Here is an 18663-nt window from a genome sequence, read left to right on the forward strand (position 1 = left end):
CATAAAACATGGAAGATTTATCTAAAATCAGCATTTCCTAGAGACTGCATATTGGGAGGGGTGCAGGAAAAAAACCTGTTCATGACATCTGAACAGAGCTGTGGCTGGGGACAGGCAGAGCACGAGTGCCCAAGTTAAGGTTCTTTAGAAAAGTAAACTGGTAAGAATAACCCCCCTCAACCTTATGAATGGCAATTGGTGCACAAAGTTTAATTTTAAATAAAATTTTACCAGGCTTGTGAAACGCCAAAAGCCAAATCGTGTTATGAGTCTAAAACTACCGAACAAGGTTTGAACAAAATACTCCATTTCCAAAAAAAGGCAAATATAGGTTTAATGCCAGTCATTCAAAATCGACATTAGTCTCTTAATATAAGGCAAAAATAGTAATTTTCTTTTATTTTTTAACCTACAGTAAGTACAATCAGCAATAGTTGCCCTGTAGAATATGCATCATCGAGATCTAAAGGCAAGATCAGCAGAGAATGCTGACTCATGCACTGTAAGATCTTCTCAACATACTGACAATTCCATAGCAACTCTGGAAATGTTTCTAGGTTAAGGACTGGATTAATGCTGCAAAGTGGTTTTTTTAAATGTGTGTATAATTCAGTTCTCATGCGCCACAATCATATTTCCGTGTTGTAGCCATGTAGCACAAATAACATTTCTTGCAGATCTAAGGGTGTGTCAATATACATTAAACCATAGAAAATGCCATAAAATACTCTATGCAATCTTTAAGCATCTATCTTCAATATAACTGTATTTACATATTTTAATGAACTTATTAATAAGCCACTGAAGACATTTTTACAATGTTTATTAGATTATGAATTTATAAATTCAAGGACTCAAGAGGCACATAGTTTAAAAGGCCGAGAACACCAAAACTAATTAAGTCACAAAAATCAGAATATTTATGGATGTAATACCAGTAAAAAATAAAAATCACATCCAGCCTAAAAGCAACACTTCTTAAGAGTCATCCTTCAAAGTCAGCATAATAAAAAGTTCTCATTTCCCTCAAAGAAAAATAATTCATCCCACCTACCAAGCTAGAAAAACCTATTTACAGTTGTACTTTGATCAGAAGTATCATTAAGTTGTGTAATACAGCCACTTCTACCCTGCCATTAGAATTTAATATTTCTTTTAAAGTATAATTGTATTTACAAATGCATAAATACTGTAACTCTGATCTTCATTAAGATTTGAATGAAAACAGGTTAAGTCACAATACAAACGTGTTAGTGTAAAAGTAGGTGCATATTCAGTATCATTGTCAAAGAACAGGAAGCCAATACTTCTGATAAAGCTCAAGTTCATCAGCAAGACCAGGTCTTTAAGTTACGTTAATGAAGATTAAACCTCTTCTGTGTTATTCTTTACATTGGTTTCTTCAGTCAACTTTCACTACGCTGTATATTTTGGTTACAAACCAAAAGCATGCAAAGAATCCAATTGTCCCTAAAAAAGAAAAAAAAAAAAAAAGATAAAAGTTACATGTTAGGAACACTGACACAGGAGACACCCATTTTCTACTTGTACTTCATGAATCAGGACATACGTATATGCGATCTGCTATCCATAGTCTTCATATTAATCAGATCAGATAATGGAAAGTTACAGACAGTACCTGGTCTTTATAAGCATCAACTACTCTATATAAAGTATCTCAATAACTTTACGATCACAGATCATGTGGAAGATTCTTGTTTTAAGATGTTTCTGTGTTATTGGTCTTACTACATATTCACTCTTTGTTGTTTCAGTATGCTGCAGTCCAACTCCTTCACATTGCTCCATTTCACCCTTCTTCAGTGACTAGTCACACACACTCAGCTGTCAGAATATTATTAGAGTTAATAAACCAATTAAACTGACAGCATCAAAGGGAGTTCTCCTTTCTTAGTTATACTTTAAGGTCCCGGAAAATTGGAGCACTACCTTTCTTTCTACAAAAATCAAGATAATAGAAATTTCAAACCATAGTGTAGTTACTACACAACTTGTAGTTCCTACTGAAAACTTGTAATGTTCCTCAACAATAAACACTTTTGAAATACTTAAGGCAGTCAAAGGGTATACACAAATTTGAACTGAACTTTAAGGATGAAAACCATTTCCCTGATAACTTAGCAGAATAAAAATAGCTTTATCCGTTCTCTTGGTGAAACACCAACAGAAGCTTTTAACAAAAATATTATTCTGGATGTGAAATAGTTAATGCAGTTGGGCTTTGTTAATTTAACTGGATTACTTCAAAATTCAGCCTCAATCAGAATGATACTGGACTAAACAGCAGCTCAGAACACCTGTTACAGGAACCTTAATTTTCCACAAAAACTAAGACAAGAAAAAAGCCCTGAAGATTATCTGATTTTTGCCTGAGTACTTCTAAAATCGTAGCCTTAAGTTATGCAAGAGCCAAGGAAGTTCTTTAAAGGAAAAAGATGCCTTTATTTTAGATCTGGTAAGAGGCACAACAAAATTTGTGTGGTAACTCACTTGCTAGAAAACCTTGAAAGAAACCATGAATGATATCATGGTAATTTTCTTTTTCCCTTTACGCTTCCTAAACTACTGATGTTTAACTGACTCATTTACTATGATACGTAGTTGTGGTCCCAGCTGTGAATCAAAGGTTTGTCATGTAGCTCCCGGTATTTTGCCTGCTGAGTCTGATCAATGACCTGGAATGCAGTATGGATGCAAGTGCCTGAAGCATGTGTTACATAGCAGCAGGGCACTGTCAAAACCCTTCCTGATACTGACAATTTTTAACAGATGAGTAAGCAGCAGCAGAATAGTTTTGATACAACAATTATGATTTTTTCCTTTTAGCTTCTTTATCATCCTGACATGGGAAAAGTCAGTTGCCTTTGGGAGCAGTTTCTGCTAAACTACTAATATGCTTTTTTGTTTAGGAATCTGGAGAATTCTTTGTCTCTTTACCCCATGTCTTAACTTCTCCAGTAAAACCTTATCTCAGGGCACTTCCGTAGATCTCAGAGAACTGAGCATACCTGCTCTCAAGTTCTTATCAACCTAAGTGAACAAAATTATTCTTAAATTTAAGGAATAGGATTATTCCCCGAAATTAGAAGATAATTTGCACTTAACCTTGTGGGAAGTAGACAAAAAAAATCATTAAGTATATGATGTTTCAGAGTTCTAACCACCTGGTTAACTTCATATGTATTCATATGTATTCTCCCGATTTCAATATAGAAACTGAAAATTTAAAAAACCAAGAGTATACAAACTCTGAAAGCGTAGTTCAAGTTGCACAGCACAACTCACATCTCCACTGTCCCAATTACAAAGAAGTGACTGCCACAGAAAGCATCTAAGGGGGCTGAGAATAAATCACCTCTTCTTTGCATGCTTGTGAACCTACCCTAAAAATGACTTCCCAAATCTGCTGGCAGGCACTGCACAGCCATTTGGTCAACAGAAAGTGAACACATGAGCAAAGGAAAAGGGGGAATGCTCCAGGCACATCTTAATGCCTCTAGACAATGTCATGTGACATGACAGACTTGAAAGAATATGGGCAAAAGATGGAAATTATATGGGTACCTGAATTGCAGAAAGGCAGCTCAATCAAATCTCTGCACAGAAAATTACTGTAAATTTCCCTGAATGTGTGCACTCCAGAATTACTACACGCATCCAAAGTAAACGGAGTGAACAAAGGAGAAAGGGTAAACACAGTCCTGGTTTTGGGCAAAACTACTATTAAAGGCAGACATGCTGATCATCTGTGGGAAAAGCTCGTGAAACTAATTGACCTTACACTTACGTAAGGCCTAATTATTTTTCACGCTACTTTGTTAGTTTGTACTGCATTTAAAAATCGATCTACATACAGCACTACCCATTCATTTCTAATTGAACAACCATGCATTCTATGATTCCTTAGTTAAATGAGACTATCAGTAAACCCAGAGCAGAAATAAAGATTAAAGAGAAAAGCAGTGTGAGAAGGAAAACAAAGTGAGCAAGGGAAGCAGAATCTCTGACTTAAAATGAAGGATGGAAGATAAAACTAACCACTTCTGGAACACAGCTTGATCAGTTTTCATCTCATTTCGAGATTATATAATGTAACTAAGTCCCATTCCTTCCTTTTAACAGGCAATGACCCAAGAAAATCCTTGCAGGCCATTGCTCCTGTTCATTATCATCATCTGCATTGTCATGGTGCACAAACAGCTTCAATATTTCCTTAGCTGAAGTGGCAATGTCTTTGAATAATATTCAGTTATACTTAAAATCAACTCCATTCTCAAATGTCAGTTCTTTTCTCATTAGACCATTTTTGCTCTCCTGTGGTAAGTGGAAATGAAAATTCTGTTTAATAGTTACAGTGAGATCTGTATTAAAAGCTCTGATGGCAAGCCATTTGTATTCTAGGAAGCCTCAAAATATAGCGTGCATACATAACTATGCATCAAAGCCTTCAGAATCATTAAATGTCATCATAAACTTGTAAAACTTGAAATTATTTAAACCATTGGTTCAAAATAGTTTCAAAAATATTGCTCTATAGGGTAAAGTATACAAGGACAGATTGTATTCTGCTGGAGCAAAACATAGAATTCTTGAGATTTTTTGAGGAGTTGGAGGTTGCATCAGTTTCAGTGGAGACTTTTTGCATTTTCACTGCCATTCTCCCACCCTAAACAAGCAATATATGTGTCTGACTAAAGGTTCCTTCTTAGTACTGAAGATGACAATGGATGATTTTGTGGCCTCATCTCACATACTGAAGAGGAAATGAAAAGGCAGCACCTAAGACAGGTGTTTTTCCAGAAGCTCACAATAAGGATTACAAGGTTCTGACGAGATTGATACAAAAAATGTCAGAGAAATTCTGTCTGCTTTTCATGTCACTTCAATGCAATAAAGAAAAAAGCATTCTCTGTCAATTTTTATTCCTCTCTCTGCCTCTCTTTTCCTTCCTCCTATTCCACAAAAGCTGCAATTTTTATCTTGACACTGTAACTTATATACTTGATTGTGTGTGATTTGAAGTGTGCTTCTCTGAAGACAACTAATTTTAAAAAATGAGTTTGTCACATGACTTACATAAGAATGAAATCTGGAGAAGTATTTATCACATATTTGAAGACCTAATTATTGGCCACACCTCAAATTAGCAGTAGTTTTGCCTCATCCTCACTTAATTTCTTTCACTAAAATTTGTGATCAGAGTTGCAATATGCTACATAACTACCTGGAAAAAAATCAAAGGCATATGTAATTTTTAATTCTGTATCAAGGTAAATTTTGCCAAGGAGTCTACTGTGCAAAACTAAAGGTAGACTCAAAATTTAAAGTTAACGTTCAATACTTACCTGTGAAAAGGAAGAAGATCAAAACCATAATCATGGTATAACCAAAATACAAAATGGTGCTAGCTGTTCCTGTGATTTGCAGTTTAGAGAAAAAATAATGTATTGCATATATTAGGAAATAAACTGCAGTGAAACCACTAGTGAGAAATGAACGCCACTGCCAGTGATAGTCCTAGAAGGAGTGAGGAAAAAAGAAGTATTAGTAATAGTGCACTTCTAATGCACTGACTCTACTACTCAATGCAGAGCTACTTTTTCTATATAACTTTGTCCAAAGGTGAGGTTTTATAGGTTTTTCTATCTACAGGAAAAAGAACTATATATAATCAATACCGCTTTTATTACACCATTCACAATTCAAGATAAGAAACCTAAGGATCAATATCAAATAAACAAAATACTAAACCCCCCAAATAAGCCAGATGTACTTATTTCCAGCCACAGAGATTTTTTTTCCCAAGGGTAGGCATGTCCAAAATGCACTCTGACTGAAAAAAGTTAATGGATTAGTTTAGCATGTTCAGAAAACAGGGAGTTGGAACCTTAAGATGTGATATCTGACTTAGCAGTACCTAGTGCAGGCTTTTAATATTTGTTACAAGTTTTGCCAGAAGTTGCCCCCTTCACTTTTGAAAGATATGGCTAAAGTACATCTCATTCAGTAATGTTGTTCACATTGAATACTGGAATACTTATTTTCAATCGCGGAAGTGTTAACTTCTTTTTTAAGCATTCTTAAAACAATATCAAGTTTGAATACTGAAGAGCATTTCTTACCTCTGCACATAGATGGAAGTAGCAGAGCAATATTGTAGCCTCAGAACATGTAATAACCAAAATAATGAATACCAGAAACAGGAAACCAAACATGTAATACATCTGGTGGGACCTATAAAAAGGTGTTAAAAAAAATTAAAATGGCCACTGTGGTAATATTATCTCTTCATATGCAGTCATATGACATTCACATGAAGTACTTCACTTTCTATTGAAGTACTGTCAGTTGTGTGGCCATACAATTGACTAATTTATTCTCAAACTAAAGAAGAGGTGCCTTGGCAGCTCAGTCTGACAACAGTAAGAAAGCAATCCCAAAGTATGCTCCTCGTTGGGATTTTAGGAAAGAAATTACATAATGGTGAAACTATAGTTCCAGTGAAGTCAGCATGACCTCTTCCACTGACTTCAGCAGAACTTGGATTTCACCTCACATTTCAATCAAAGAGGCAGAGCTGCAAAACAACAAGAAATGTCAAATGCTGTAGCTGTCTGTGTTGGGTAGAGGCACCTATTCAAGGTTCAGAAGCAGTTTAACAAGATCCAGTAACTAAATTGTGCCAGAAGGAAGACAAATTCCTCACACTAGATTAGTTTGTCAGTGTGCTATGAGCTCACATCAAAATTCACTTATACTGTACTAGTCTTTGGTGCTTTATTTTTTAAAATAATTACTCTCTTGGTTCCTTTATAATGATTTCACAAGAGTTTGTTCTCAATTTGTTTTTTTCTCCTGAGAGCATTAATATTTTTCTAGCCTAACAACAACTACAAAAAAACCCCCTCAAGTCAATTCTAATATTCTTACTACGTTTAAGTTATATGCCATGTCACCCACTTCCACATGAAGTCAGAGGAGTAGCACGAGAAAATGAACTATCTGAATATTGTAGGTCAGCTGTAAATTGCTAAGCCACCTCTCTACACACACCAACAAGCAAAACAGGCACTGAGTATCTTCACACCCACAAAATATTAAAAGATGTTAACATTCAAATTTTTATTGAACCAATATTATGGTAACCCTGCATCACCAAAAATCAGGCAAAGCATCTTGAAGAAAAACTTATACAAAGAAATTACCACTTTTTGTGATAGAGAAAACTCAAATAGGTTGTGGTTAACTTACCAAATACTATTGAGAATAAAGAACAACTGTATAAAGATACATCCAAAAGGAAGAATCCCTCCCATGACAATACCAGGTAACGGCTTCGTATAGAACGATTGCTCAGGAATCTGACGAGGAATTTGATTTGTGCGAACAGGATGTTCAATAGCCTTTAAACAACATAAGAAATTGCTAAATAAATAAAATGTCAAATTACATGACCACCTTTTTGCTTTCTTTTTAAAATGAGTGGTGACGAAAGTCTGCACTTTGTTTTGAACATGTGCATACCCAGCTACCTACATTTGCTTTCAGCTACAGACAGCTCTTACTGAAAACATGACAGATATTTCGAACTTTGCTTTTTATTTTTACTTATCCTCTGTTACAGAGCCTGACCTGATTTATCACTTTTCAGCTGGTAGTAGTGGTGGTGCAGCCTCCTGCCTTCCCCTTCTAAAAATCTCTTCATGTTGTTTTTCAGGATTTACTTCAAGAATCACATAAGGATTCTTACATGAATCCTTACAAATGGAGAGGATTCAACCTAGCAATTAAATCCTACTTTAAGATGCATGCATGGTGGGAGAAAAAAGTTTAAAGGCAGATAAATGCATACTTTTCCATCTTTCCCCTTTCATAAAGATTACATCAGAAGCATCAATAGATACGTGCTAGGTACTTGCTCTCTGATTTGATTTTCACGTTTTTGTGGCACCTACCATGTTGTCTTATTAGTTTATCAAATCAGCCTTTCTTAAAGGAAGTGCCTCTGTACAGTGCAGGGGGACTTGCTGGAATTTCAACATGGTTATCAGAAAAAACCCACTGAATTCTGGTTAAGAAAAAGAGGATAACTACACAGTTGACTTAAAAAGTGCCTAAAGTGCCTTTTAAGGTAATATTCTGTGAAAGTACTACACGAGATCTACAAAGACAGAACTCCGGCTTCCGATACAGGAAAAAACCCACAAAAATATGTGAACTTAAAGATATTTATGTTTGTGGGGGATAGTAAACTAGTTTTTAAGGTGAAAAAAACCCAACAAACCACCAATCTCATTATTTAATGATTTGGTCACCCAATTACGAAATGTTTGGTCACCAGTGGCACAAAAAGCCTTCATATAAATAAGTAAAATTGATCAGTTTATGAGTAAATCCCAATTAATGTCTGCCAAGCAGTGATAACCATTTACAGAACACTTATGCAAAGAGGATAATTCACAGGAGAACTCTAGCAATTTTATCAGAAAATATCCTAAGTGTAGTGGGCAAACAGGAACAAAAAATACATGAGGAAAACCACAAACGCCTACGTTCCCTTATGTTTGCTGAGTCAACTAATTTTTTCAGTAATGAAAAAGATGCTAATTAAAATAAAAATTAAATTAAAAATACTGACTTATCTGTAGCAGTCACTCAAAAAAAAACAAACCACAATACCCCAACTATTGCAGAGAAGTATCACCCCCAACAACTAACTGAATATCAAAGCCTTCGACTTCCAAGATCACATATCTAAAAGTTCTAAAGTAACTGAACAGAACTGAAACCAACAATGCAACCATCTTAGGGGTAATAGCCTATACAGTGAAAAATATTTATGTGTGTATATATGTATATACACTTACAAAACAACTTCTCAGAAACACTTACATTTTTCTTAAAACCGAAGTAGGCACCAATAAATGTCAGCGGTACAGATATGCAAAACCAGAGTGCCAAAATAGCAACCAAAGTACCAAATGGAATAGCTGCTGAAGAGCCTTCTCCCCAGAGAATGAGGTTCATGATAAAAAAATCCGCAAATACAATTCTGAAAAATACACAGAGCACAGAAATACTCCTTAACATTTTATAATGTTAAGAAAAGAATAGCACTGTACTAAGATTTCAGTGTAAATCTCTGTTAAAACCAAATGACACACGAAATATCAAAACAAAGAGGTCACGCAAGAAATTGTTTGTTAATCCAGTGGGACTGAACTCCAGCAGGAGCTGACGTTCCAATTAAGCTGTTTCAAATATATGCTTGTCTTAACTAGAGTTAAAGGTACGACTGCTTGCTGTGATTAAGAAGAAAAATTTATCAGAGTGGTTATACAGTATATGACACTATATAAGACCAACTACAGTGTGGTGAGAGAAACAGCCCAGATAACAGAAGAAAGCAATGAAAAATTGGTCTGTCTAAAACTTTCTACTATCAAAATGCTTTTTCTTAATCAACATTTTCATATGGCAAGAGTAAACAAATGCTTACAAAATAAATACCACTAACATATTCATCTTTATCAAAAGCACTGTGATAATAGTCTTGTAACTTCCAGAATAAAGGGACGATGTAATAAGATTTACTTGTATAGCTGAAACTTAAAAAATTAGCTATGCATGTCAGAGATACAATTTAATTCTGTTAATCATGGTGGTATTTCTCAACTTACCCAGGACAAAGAAATGATGTCAGCAGGACATTTGTTTTCCATTTCTCACCTCCAAATGCTGTATTAAAACATTTGACAGATATCAAAACATGCATTATAGGTTCACAACTATTAATTTTCCAGTCCATTTACCTTTTATACTTAGCTTGCAAATACTCAAATAACGTGCTATCGTGCCCAAATTTAAAACAGTAAACTAAACCTTCAGTAATAAAACTAAATTTCCTTATCATATTGCTTAGCCACAGAGCTTCAAAGCAAAGTCTCAGACCAAGGTCAGGAAATGTATCCAACTAAAACTGTGTCTCTGACCAGTTCATCTGCTAAAAGGAGGACGTAGATTTGGAGTTCTTTTAAGTCTTTAAAAAACATCTTAAACCTGGAGTGATTAAGAAGTTTAAGCTTTCTAGCATTTGACTGCAGGTTTCAGTAGGAAAAGATTCATAAATATGTGAAAAGCAAGCTTAACAGTTTTCTTGAAATAATTCTTGCCTGTGAATCTTACAAGAGACTCAGGACTAACATGCTTACAGAACCAGTGATGTTCTCTTGAGTCTTAACAGCATTAAGCAGTGGTGATACCAAAAGACCAAAGATAGCTTTATTAAGAAAATCTTTATGAATTTGCACTGTGCTGATAAAAATTCTAGTCAGTATACTTTCAAATGAAAATATCCTGCTGGAATTCAGTGAAGCTGATAATTTCATATGAGCACTGCCATAATGACATGCTTCTTTATTTCAAGAGTCAGAAGTGCTTATGGTTAGAGTGATTTTAATTAAGTTTCTACTTCTTCATAAAAACTTGGTAGAACATGGCAGTGGTTATTAAGTTTAACCATTTAATTTCAAGTCAGGTTTCATTTTTTAAATGCAGTGTTGAAAAAAACCCAACAACTTTTAAAACTGGCTATCCATTTCAGTTGCATTTTTGTTTGTCTCACATTACTTTACTTGTATACTATAAGGAAAAATATTCATGCTTGCATGGTCTATACAGGGTATGAACCACCTCACGTTGTAACAAAAACATCACCGGATCAGTCACTCACTATCTTAGAAGTTAAACACAACATTCAAAGATCAGCTAAGTGATTCCCAGTAAGTTTAATATGAAATACAATCATGAATAGCCAGATCTCCACCAAAGAAACAGGATTCAATTTATCATCAATACACTTCAAAATATCCTTCAAAACACACAACATACAGTACGATGTAAAGAATAATTCTGTCCTCAATTATGCTCTTCATACTAAAATCTCCTTCTGTTTAAGTCTAACTGGCTTGGAGATCAGGAAGAGGAATAGTTTGTTATCACATCACCACCACTGTAGTAAAACTCCCCACAAGATACAAACCCACTTTTCCCACTGGTTCTCCCCACATGAAAATTACAAAATAGTTAGAAGAAACAACTCCAGTGTCTACTGCCAGGCTGAAGTTCAGAAATAAACTCCTTCTCTATTCATGTATATTCAGAACTAAAGTAGTCTAAAAGATTCACCCCTCTCAGTCAAAAGAGTCTTTTATCTAGAGCAAGGTAATTAAACAAGTTGTATGTAGAATGCCATGCTTCACCTTGAAACAAACCAGAGGGTAGAGGAGTCAACCTTTTGAGGCTGGTAGACAGTTCTTGAAACAATAGCTGGGACCAGTGAAGGAAAGCAGTACCCACTAACTCCTGTCAGGGGCCTAAACACTGTTGGGCTGATTTCTACAGCTAAAGAATACCTAATAATGCTTCTTCCTGCCACAGTCTGATAAGCACTACTCTCCTACAGACCTAGGAACTAGCTAAAAGGAGGTGACAGTCACAGGCATGCAAGAACTGAGGTTCATGACTTGGGGGTGAGGGTGAGTGTTACCAAGCAACACTGATGGCTAAAACAAAACGCAGGTTTGCATCATCTCCCCCAACTATAGGAAACAGAAGTACAGAACTGTCTGACATAATGAGCTCAGTACTAGTAAAATGAAATTTGCTTCCCAATTTCACAAATACATAGTAGCAAGAGCAATTCAAGGTCTTTGGTCATGCTTACACCCAAACGAGTGTAACCATGTTAGTGTTCTATATGTATTTTCTGTTATTACGGTAATTACATTTCTCCAATTTGCCCTAAGGGAAACTACAAACAGTGCTGCAAAATAAAAATCAGTTCTGTGATGATAATTTACTTTAATGAACTTAAGCCTTGTCATTTTCAATAACTTTTACTCACATTTGTAGAATCTGGCAGCAACATAACCAGCTGGAGTTCCAAGTAGTACCCACAAAACTACAGCACAGGTCATTAGAGCTCCCCTGTTAGCCGGTGACAAAAATCCCAGGCAGGCAAAAACTGTGAAGTAGAGATGCACACCAGTAGAAAGTGTCTGTAACTTAAAACTAGTACATCAGTTATCTTAAAATCTGTGTATACTAAGTTGCATGTCTACTATATCAGCTCAGGTGTTTTTAATGACTTTTAAGAAATTTCTAGAAAAAACTATACTGCTATTTTTACTAGTACTACGCAACTAGCAGTGAAAAATCATCTGTATTCAACTGATTCCTCTCCACTTAATTACTTACACAGGGTAACAAAAGTCATTATTAAGATCTGTGTGCCAGAGCCTAGAAAAACAGACAACAGCATTCCTTTCCTTGGGGGCCTGAAAATATCACCATGAACCAGTTTCCAGCCAAATTCTTCTTGTGCATCTTCCTGTAAAAGAAATAAACCTATTTTACCCCAGTAGATTGCCATTTAAATAGCCTGTTACAGCTATACATTTAGCTGAAAAAATTACGTTCCGAATAAATTTTAGGAGGTACATTTTAGACTTACAGTGGAATCCATCTGATTGTATCTTGCAATGTCTTTATGCAGTGTCCTCAGCATAATCATAGCTACCATTCCAGACAGAAAGAGTACAATCACCAAGGAATTCATAATACTGAATTAAAAAAAAAAAAAGAAAAATCATAATTCAAACTGCAATGTAAACACTTCAGTACAGTACACTTGAAGGCAAATTTTCTTCTCACCTAAACCACTGGATGTGAGTGTGAGGCATGGATTCCAAAATATAATCCCATCTTGATGCCCACCTGATACTTTTTTCTTCCTGAAAGAGTAAACACATGAGCTCAGATACAGTTAGTATCCAACTTGCACATTTACAAGCTGATGTTCATGCAAAGCAGTCTTAAATCTTGTGACTAAGTGAATTTAGTGCTCCATGCCTAAAATAGTTTAGTAATGACTACCCATAAAAAACATAAGATTTGACCATAGAATTGAAACCAAAAATATTTTCTGAATTTGAGCACCTGTCTTCTTAAGACATAAAGGCCTATCAAATTATTTTAATTCTGCTTCCTCCCTTCAAGAATTATATGAGTTCACCTGGAATTCAAATGACCAGCAGAATAATAAAAGAACATGCATTTTTTAGCATACGTAAGTCCACACAAAGAAACTAAGCTATGCTATGCAGTCTCCAGCACAAAACTTCACTCTCTAGATAGTGGTCTGTCCGAATTGTCCTTTGCTTTCATTCAACCTCATTTCAGTACCAACTGTCAATCCAGTTACAAACAGCTTATACTGCCAGACAGATGGGGAGACAATACTACAGAACTTATACTATTAGTAGAGGGAAACAAATTATTCCTTCAGGCATTTCAACCATCAATCAGAAACACTTCAAGAAGAGCATTTCTTTGTTTTATTTTGTACAGTAAATATGAAAAAAAGGAATAGACAGTGCTGATTAACCTGAAGATTGCTATTAAGCAAACCACAAACACTACTATCAAGTAATAAGATTGGCTAGGTGTCTTTCTGACGGGATGTTATTTCAGTAATTTATGCAAGAGCAAGAGTGCTTTCCAGAAAAGTCAGGTTTTGAAAATAAAAAAAACAACAATGGGTTAAAAAAATTAGCCAAGGTCAAATATCTGGTTCACTGAGGTAATAAAACTAGGTCTCAAAGCCAGCAACAAGTTTCTAAAACAGTATAAATGATTCTAAGATAGAACTGCATTTTTCATCATACCTAGACTGTCTTTTTTCTGTCTTACTGAGATGACCTGATCTGCCAACACAATTTCAGAAGACTACCTCCAATTGATGTAACATTGTGCACAGTACAGCAACACATACAAATAAGCTGGGCATGTAATTTTTTAAGGAAGAACAATATAATAGCATGAAGCTAAGGTCATTCTTAATTACTAACTTCTCACAGGTTTTCAGAAATACTTGCTTTTCAGTAAACAAATTCATTTCAGCATCATAACTGATATAATTTCTCAAAATACAATTATTACATCATACATAGTATATATTTCTTATACCATTTATTGTATTTTGAACTTCGTCTTAGATTAAGAGTACAAAATTTTGGGAAACAGTTTGTTCAGCAAAACTCATTTAAAAAAAAGGAAAATCAACAAAGAACCCCTATCTTATTTGTCACCAGAAGAAGACATATTCAAGTATCACTGCTCCCCTGCAGTTGCCTGATATACTGCTCCTCTGCTTTTCAATAAAGAGTAGCAGAACAGCTTCCTACTCTTTTGTCATTTTTCATGGGAGTAAGACCCTAGAAGGAAGGCGGCTTTTGCATCAGGAGAGCAGAAAATGATCAGCTTCAACCTACGTACAAGAGGAATTTGATGAAACACGCAGTTTCTCAGACTTAAGAGTCTGGATTGAAAAATAATCTACCAGAAAACCTAGGTAAACATGCAAATGGTATTCTTTTAAAAACCACATTTCTCACTCAATCTGTCTGTGGTGGTATGCAGAATTGTAAAGCATGTGGTTAAATTCCAAGTCACCGCTGATATTCCAGTTCAAATAAAGTTTTATAACTACAAATTTACTATTTTGAGCTAATTTTAGTTGTCCATCTTTATAATTCAGAGTATTAATGCATGATTTTAAGAGGTAACGACCAGAGAAATCTTAGTACTCACTTGAAAAGAAACTGAGTATGTGTAAGCAATTTTTACTTCTCCACTAGCCTTATTATTTATATCCATAGGTACTCCTGAGCAATCGGGGTTGTCTGGATTAGTGTGCTTGTAACTGCAGGAAGAAAACACACAAAATGAAAGCTGCTTCACTGACAACACTCTTAAGAAAGAATTCATTCATCTTACAAAAGCATATCAAGCATTCTTCCCCTTAAATATAGAAATTGTTCTTAATGTCTCAAAAATTTCAGAACTCATAAGGAAGGTATCATAAGCTCAGGACTTTTTGAAACTTGAACTTTTTAAACAAGAGTTGTCTCTTCTAAAATGAAAAATATAGAGAGCACAGTCTCTAAAGCAGAGTGCCAAAAATGAAACAGGTCTGAGTACTCCTAAGAACTCTAAAACACTCAAAAAGTTACAACACTAGAGTTATTAGCTTCTGTAATGAAAAAATACTTTCAACTGAACCAACGATGTGACAAGTTCAGTTATACGACGAAAAGAAAAACAACATGCTAAGAAATAATACAACAGATATCAGTTTTGCAAAAGCCACATAAAACACCAGAACAACTGACAAGTGTATCTGTGAAATCATTCTATTCAAATCCTGACTGCTGAAGACATGAAATGTTGCACTTCAGTCACGCTTCCATCAGGCACTGGTGGAGCATCCGATACAAGACAAATGTCCCCCAGCTGGGAAATGAGGGTTCTACATGCACTACACACACCCCACACCCCACCAATACTTCCAGGTTTTATCTTTTCTTGGCCCAAACAGGAAACAGTTCACCAGGATCCACTGAATTCAGAACAAAATCACGTTCGAGTGTCCTACACTACACTACATCTAATCTACAGGTCACATATCTGAAAAACTTCTGACTACCAGGAGGTCCCCAGATCAAAGCAAATATCTTGGGATGGATCACTTTTTGATGAAAAATTACTTCCGAATACCAACCTTTTTGGTTCAAGTTTAGCAGCAACTAGTCTTGCTCCTAGAGCTTCATTTTCCACAACATGGTAATATATTTTTATGTCAACATGGTTGAAAATATAAAAGGTATCTTTATCATGGAATTCTGACTGCAATGATAAAAGATGACATTAAACAATCAAAAAGATATAGACATCTAAAAGCCTTAGGCAGAAGCTTACATAACACAGACTGCATACCATTTTCTGTCAAATTCTCCTACAGTATGAATATGAGATTCTGTGAATACAAAGACAGTAAAGTGCATCCCTGCATTAAAAAGACAAGCTAGAAAAGTTAATGCTAAGAACAGTCTACTATACCTGAAAAGTAGAAAAATGAATTTAAAGTATTTGTAAAATATATTTCTGTAACTGAAGATGTCCTATTTTATTTAAGCAGCAAACTGAATAGATAATTGTGACAACAGAACCTTCCAAGACAAACAACACAAACAAATGCTTTCTGTGACAGAACCACCATGACATTTGAAACCAAAGATGCACAGGGATGAACTGTATGCAGCAGCCAGGAATGCTAAATACAAACCTCAGGTGAAGGGAAACATTGCCTTAGAATTTAGTCAGTTAAAGAGGTTAAATCATCAGCTGTGATTTAACAGCTGTGTCTACTGAAGCTCAATTAGTACCTCTTAAGGGTTCTATCCCCACCCTTTTCACCCTAATTATAAGAATAGTTTTATAAATCTCCTTCAGTTACCTCTTCAAGACTTATTTTCTCTTTATTAAAAGTAAGTATTTAAATAAGATTAAAATACTGACAGATTACATATTTGATCATAAATGCATCCATTCATATATAGCCTCTGAAACCAATTTATTATGGAGGCAAGGAAACAAAACTGGAAATTGCAGAAACTGTTGTCTTTGGTAAGATCTATTAAGTAAAACCAGCCATTCTGAAAAAAACAAATGCTATTCCAAGTTCTTAGTGACCTCTCCATGGAGGAAGTCTCAGATAATCTAAAGATCTCCTGGACTTTCTACTGCATTCATCTGGACCTCCATCACCTAATCCAATAGATCTACCAGAGGAGAATTTTGTTAATGCAGAAATCTTACATTATGCCTTCTTCCATTAGTTCCCAGTTTTAGGGAAGGAATCCTTCAGAAAGTATTAATTCTGCACAGTTACAAACATACCTATGCAAATCTGATACCATGAAAACACTTCTATCCCACAGAAATGTAAAGTCCAAGCGTTCAAATATTTCAGCTTCTTTGGTAATGAAGATAACGTGCTTTCCTTCACCTTTACCCTTCACATGTACTAAATGATATGCTATGCATGTTCATCCCTTGATCTTTCAGAGCCCTTCTGTATTCCGCAGCATAAGAGACAAGGTTCTTAGGCTTACATCAGGATTTCAAATTGTGGTACTTGCAGAGATACCAAAACACTTAGTTGTTTTTGGGCCACACGGGTTCTCAAGACAGCAAGGACTTTCCATAGAAACATACATAGGAGAAATGCCAGTCTTTAAATTAGTAAAAATGGGATATTAAAAATATATAGAATTGCATAAACATACGTTAATAACACAGGCATCTTTTGGACGGCCATCTTCAGTAATGTAACAGCCAATAGGAAAACCAGGATTGCAGAACCTCTGGCCATCTTCCACATCATAACACCAGGTCACAGGCATGTTGTCCACAATCCTGTAAATGGCAGTGACATTTGACAATTATTCAAAATCATAGAATCAGCTGGGTTGGAAAGGACCTCTGAGATCATCAAGCCCAACCCTTGATCCACTACCACTGTGGTTACTAGATCACGGCACCAAGTGCCACATCCAGTCTCATCTTAAAAACCTCTAGGGATGGTGAATCTACCACTTCCCTGGGCAGCCCATTCCAATGCCTGATTACCCTCTTTGTAAAGAATTTCTTCCTAAAATACACGGTGTAACGGAAACAATACCAGATTAACATTAATCTAACTTTGCTAACAATTATTATTGGTAAATTAACTACAAGAATAATATTTCTTTCACATCTTAACCCATGGAATTCCACTGATTGCCAATCCAGTTTCCAAACGAGTTACGAGCATGTAGCTCTTTTCTGAAGTCCCCTTACAGAAATAGCCCAGGCAGAAAAATCCCCCCACTCCAAAGTCACAACAGTCTAACATTTCATTATTTTGTCATTAAAAAATGGCCAAAATCATTACTAAACCAGCTAAAATTTATTTCAAGTTTAAGACAAAGCATAAAATAACAAAAAAAGTGTACATCACATATTATTCATTGTCCAGCTTCCTCATTGCTCTTCCATTGCAAAATACATTTTTCATGGCACTCCTTAAACTTTTTTTTCTTTTGCTATTTAAGTAAACTCTTGACCATTAACCTCAGTTGTAGGTACTCAAGAGTAAGGAATATTTTAACTAGTTGGTTTGCATGAGCAAAAAATTGTAAGCCATCGAGCAATCGGGGAAATACTTTCAAACCTGCTCCTTTTATATTACTGCCTTACAAGATTTATATTCATATTACAGAATCACAGAATATGCTGAGTTGGAAGGGATCCACAAGGTTCATTGAGTCTAATTCCTGACCCTTTACAGGACCATCCCCAAGAGTCACACTATATGCCTGAGAGTATCATCCAAATGCATCTTGAACTCTGTCAGGCTTGGTGCTGTGACCACTTCCCTGAGGAACCTGTTCCAGCATCCAAGCACCCTCTGGGTGAAGAACCTTTTTCTAATATTACCTAAAAGTCAGGTTGGAATTTCCACAAAGTAAGAACAAAAATCCTGAGTGCTATACTTAAATATGCTGCCTTAGAAAAATGAAAGACACTAACCAGTGCCACAAAAAACTGAAATGAAGGAACTGTGGCCTGAGGAGTGACAGAAAGACTTTTCTCTTTTCTTCTTAGACTTTTATTGAAGGAAAAGAGGAATTTAATTTAATTTAATGTAAATATATATATGTACGTAAATAAACCATTGTAAATATTTTCCCCTTCCCC

General features: G+C 35.5%; 1 protein-coding gene across 1 annotated transcript in view; it reads right to left on the reverse strand.

Annotated features, from left to right (window-relative positions):
- Positions 1-373: 373 nt before the first annotated feature.
- Positions 374-18663, reverse strand: part of TM9SF2 (transmembrane 9 superfamily member 2) — a 29030-nt gene continuing 10740 nt past the window's right edge. Inside the window, exons 5-17 of the mRNA XM_032679303.1 lie at positions 17211-17340; positions 15644-15768; positions 14674-14785; positions 12736-12815; positions 12536-12644; positions 12280-12412; positions 11927-12046; positions 9702-9759; positions 8914-9073; positions 7273-7424; positions 6144-6255; positions 5367-5538; positions 374-1470 (exon numbers count right to left, since the gene is read on the reverse strand). Coding sequence (XP_032535194.1) covers positions 1403-1470; positions 5367-5538; positions 6144-6255; positions 7273-7424; positions 8914-9073; positions 9702-9759; positions 11927-12046; positions 12280-12412; positions 12536-12644; positions 12736-12815; positions 14674-14785; positions 15644-15768; positions 17211-17340 — 1531 coding nt within the window. The 3' untranslated portion in view covers positions 374-1402. The remainder of the gene's footprint in view (positions 1471-5366; positions 5539-6143; positions 6256-7272; positions 7425-8913; positions 9074-9701; positions 9760-11926; positions 12047-12279; positions 12413-12535; positions 12645-12735; positions 12816-14673; positions 14786-15643; positions 15769-17210; positions 17341-18663) is intronic.

This window comes from Chiroxiphia lanceolata, chromosome 2, assembly GCF_009829145.1.
Source record: "Chiroxiphia lanceolata isolate bChiLan1 chromosome 2, bChiLan1.pri, whole genome shotgun sequence".
In the NCBI taxonomy this organism is placed as follows: Eukaryota; Metazoa; Chordata; class Aves; order Passeriformes; family Pipridae; genus Chiroxiphia; species Chiroxiphia lanceolata.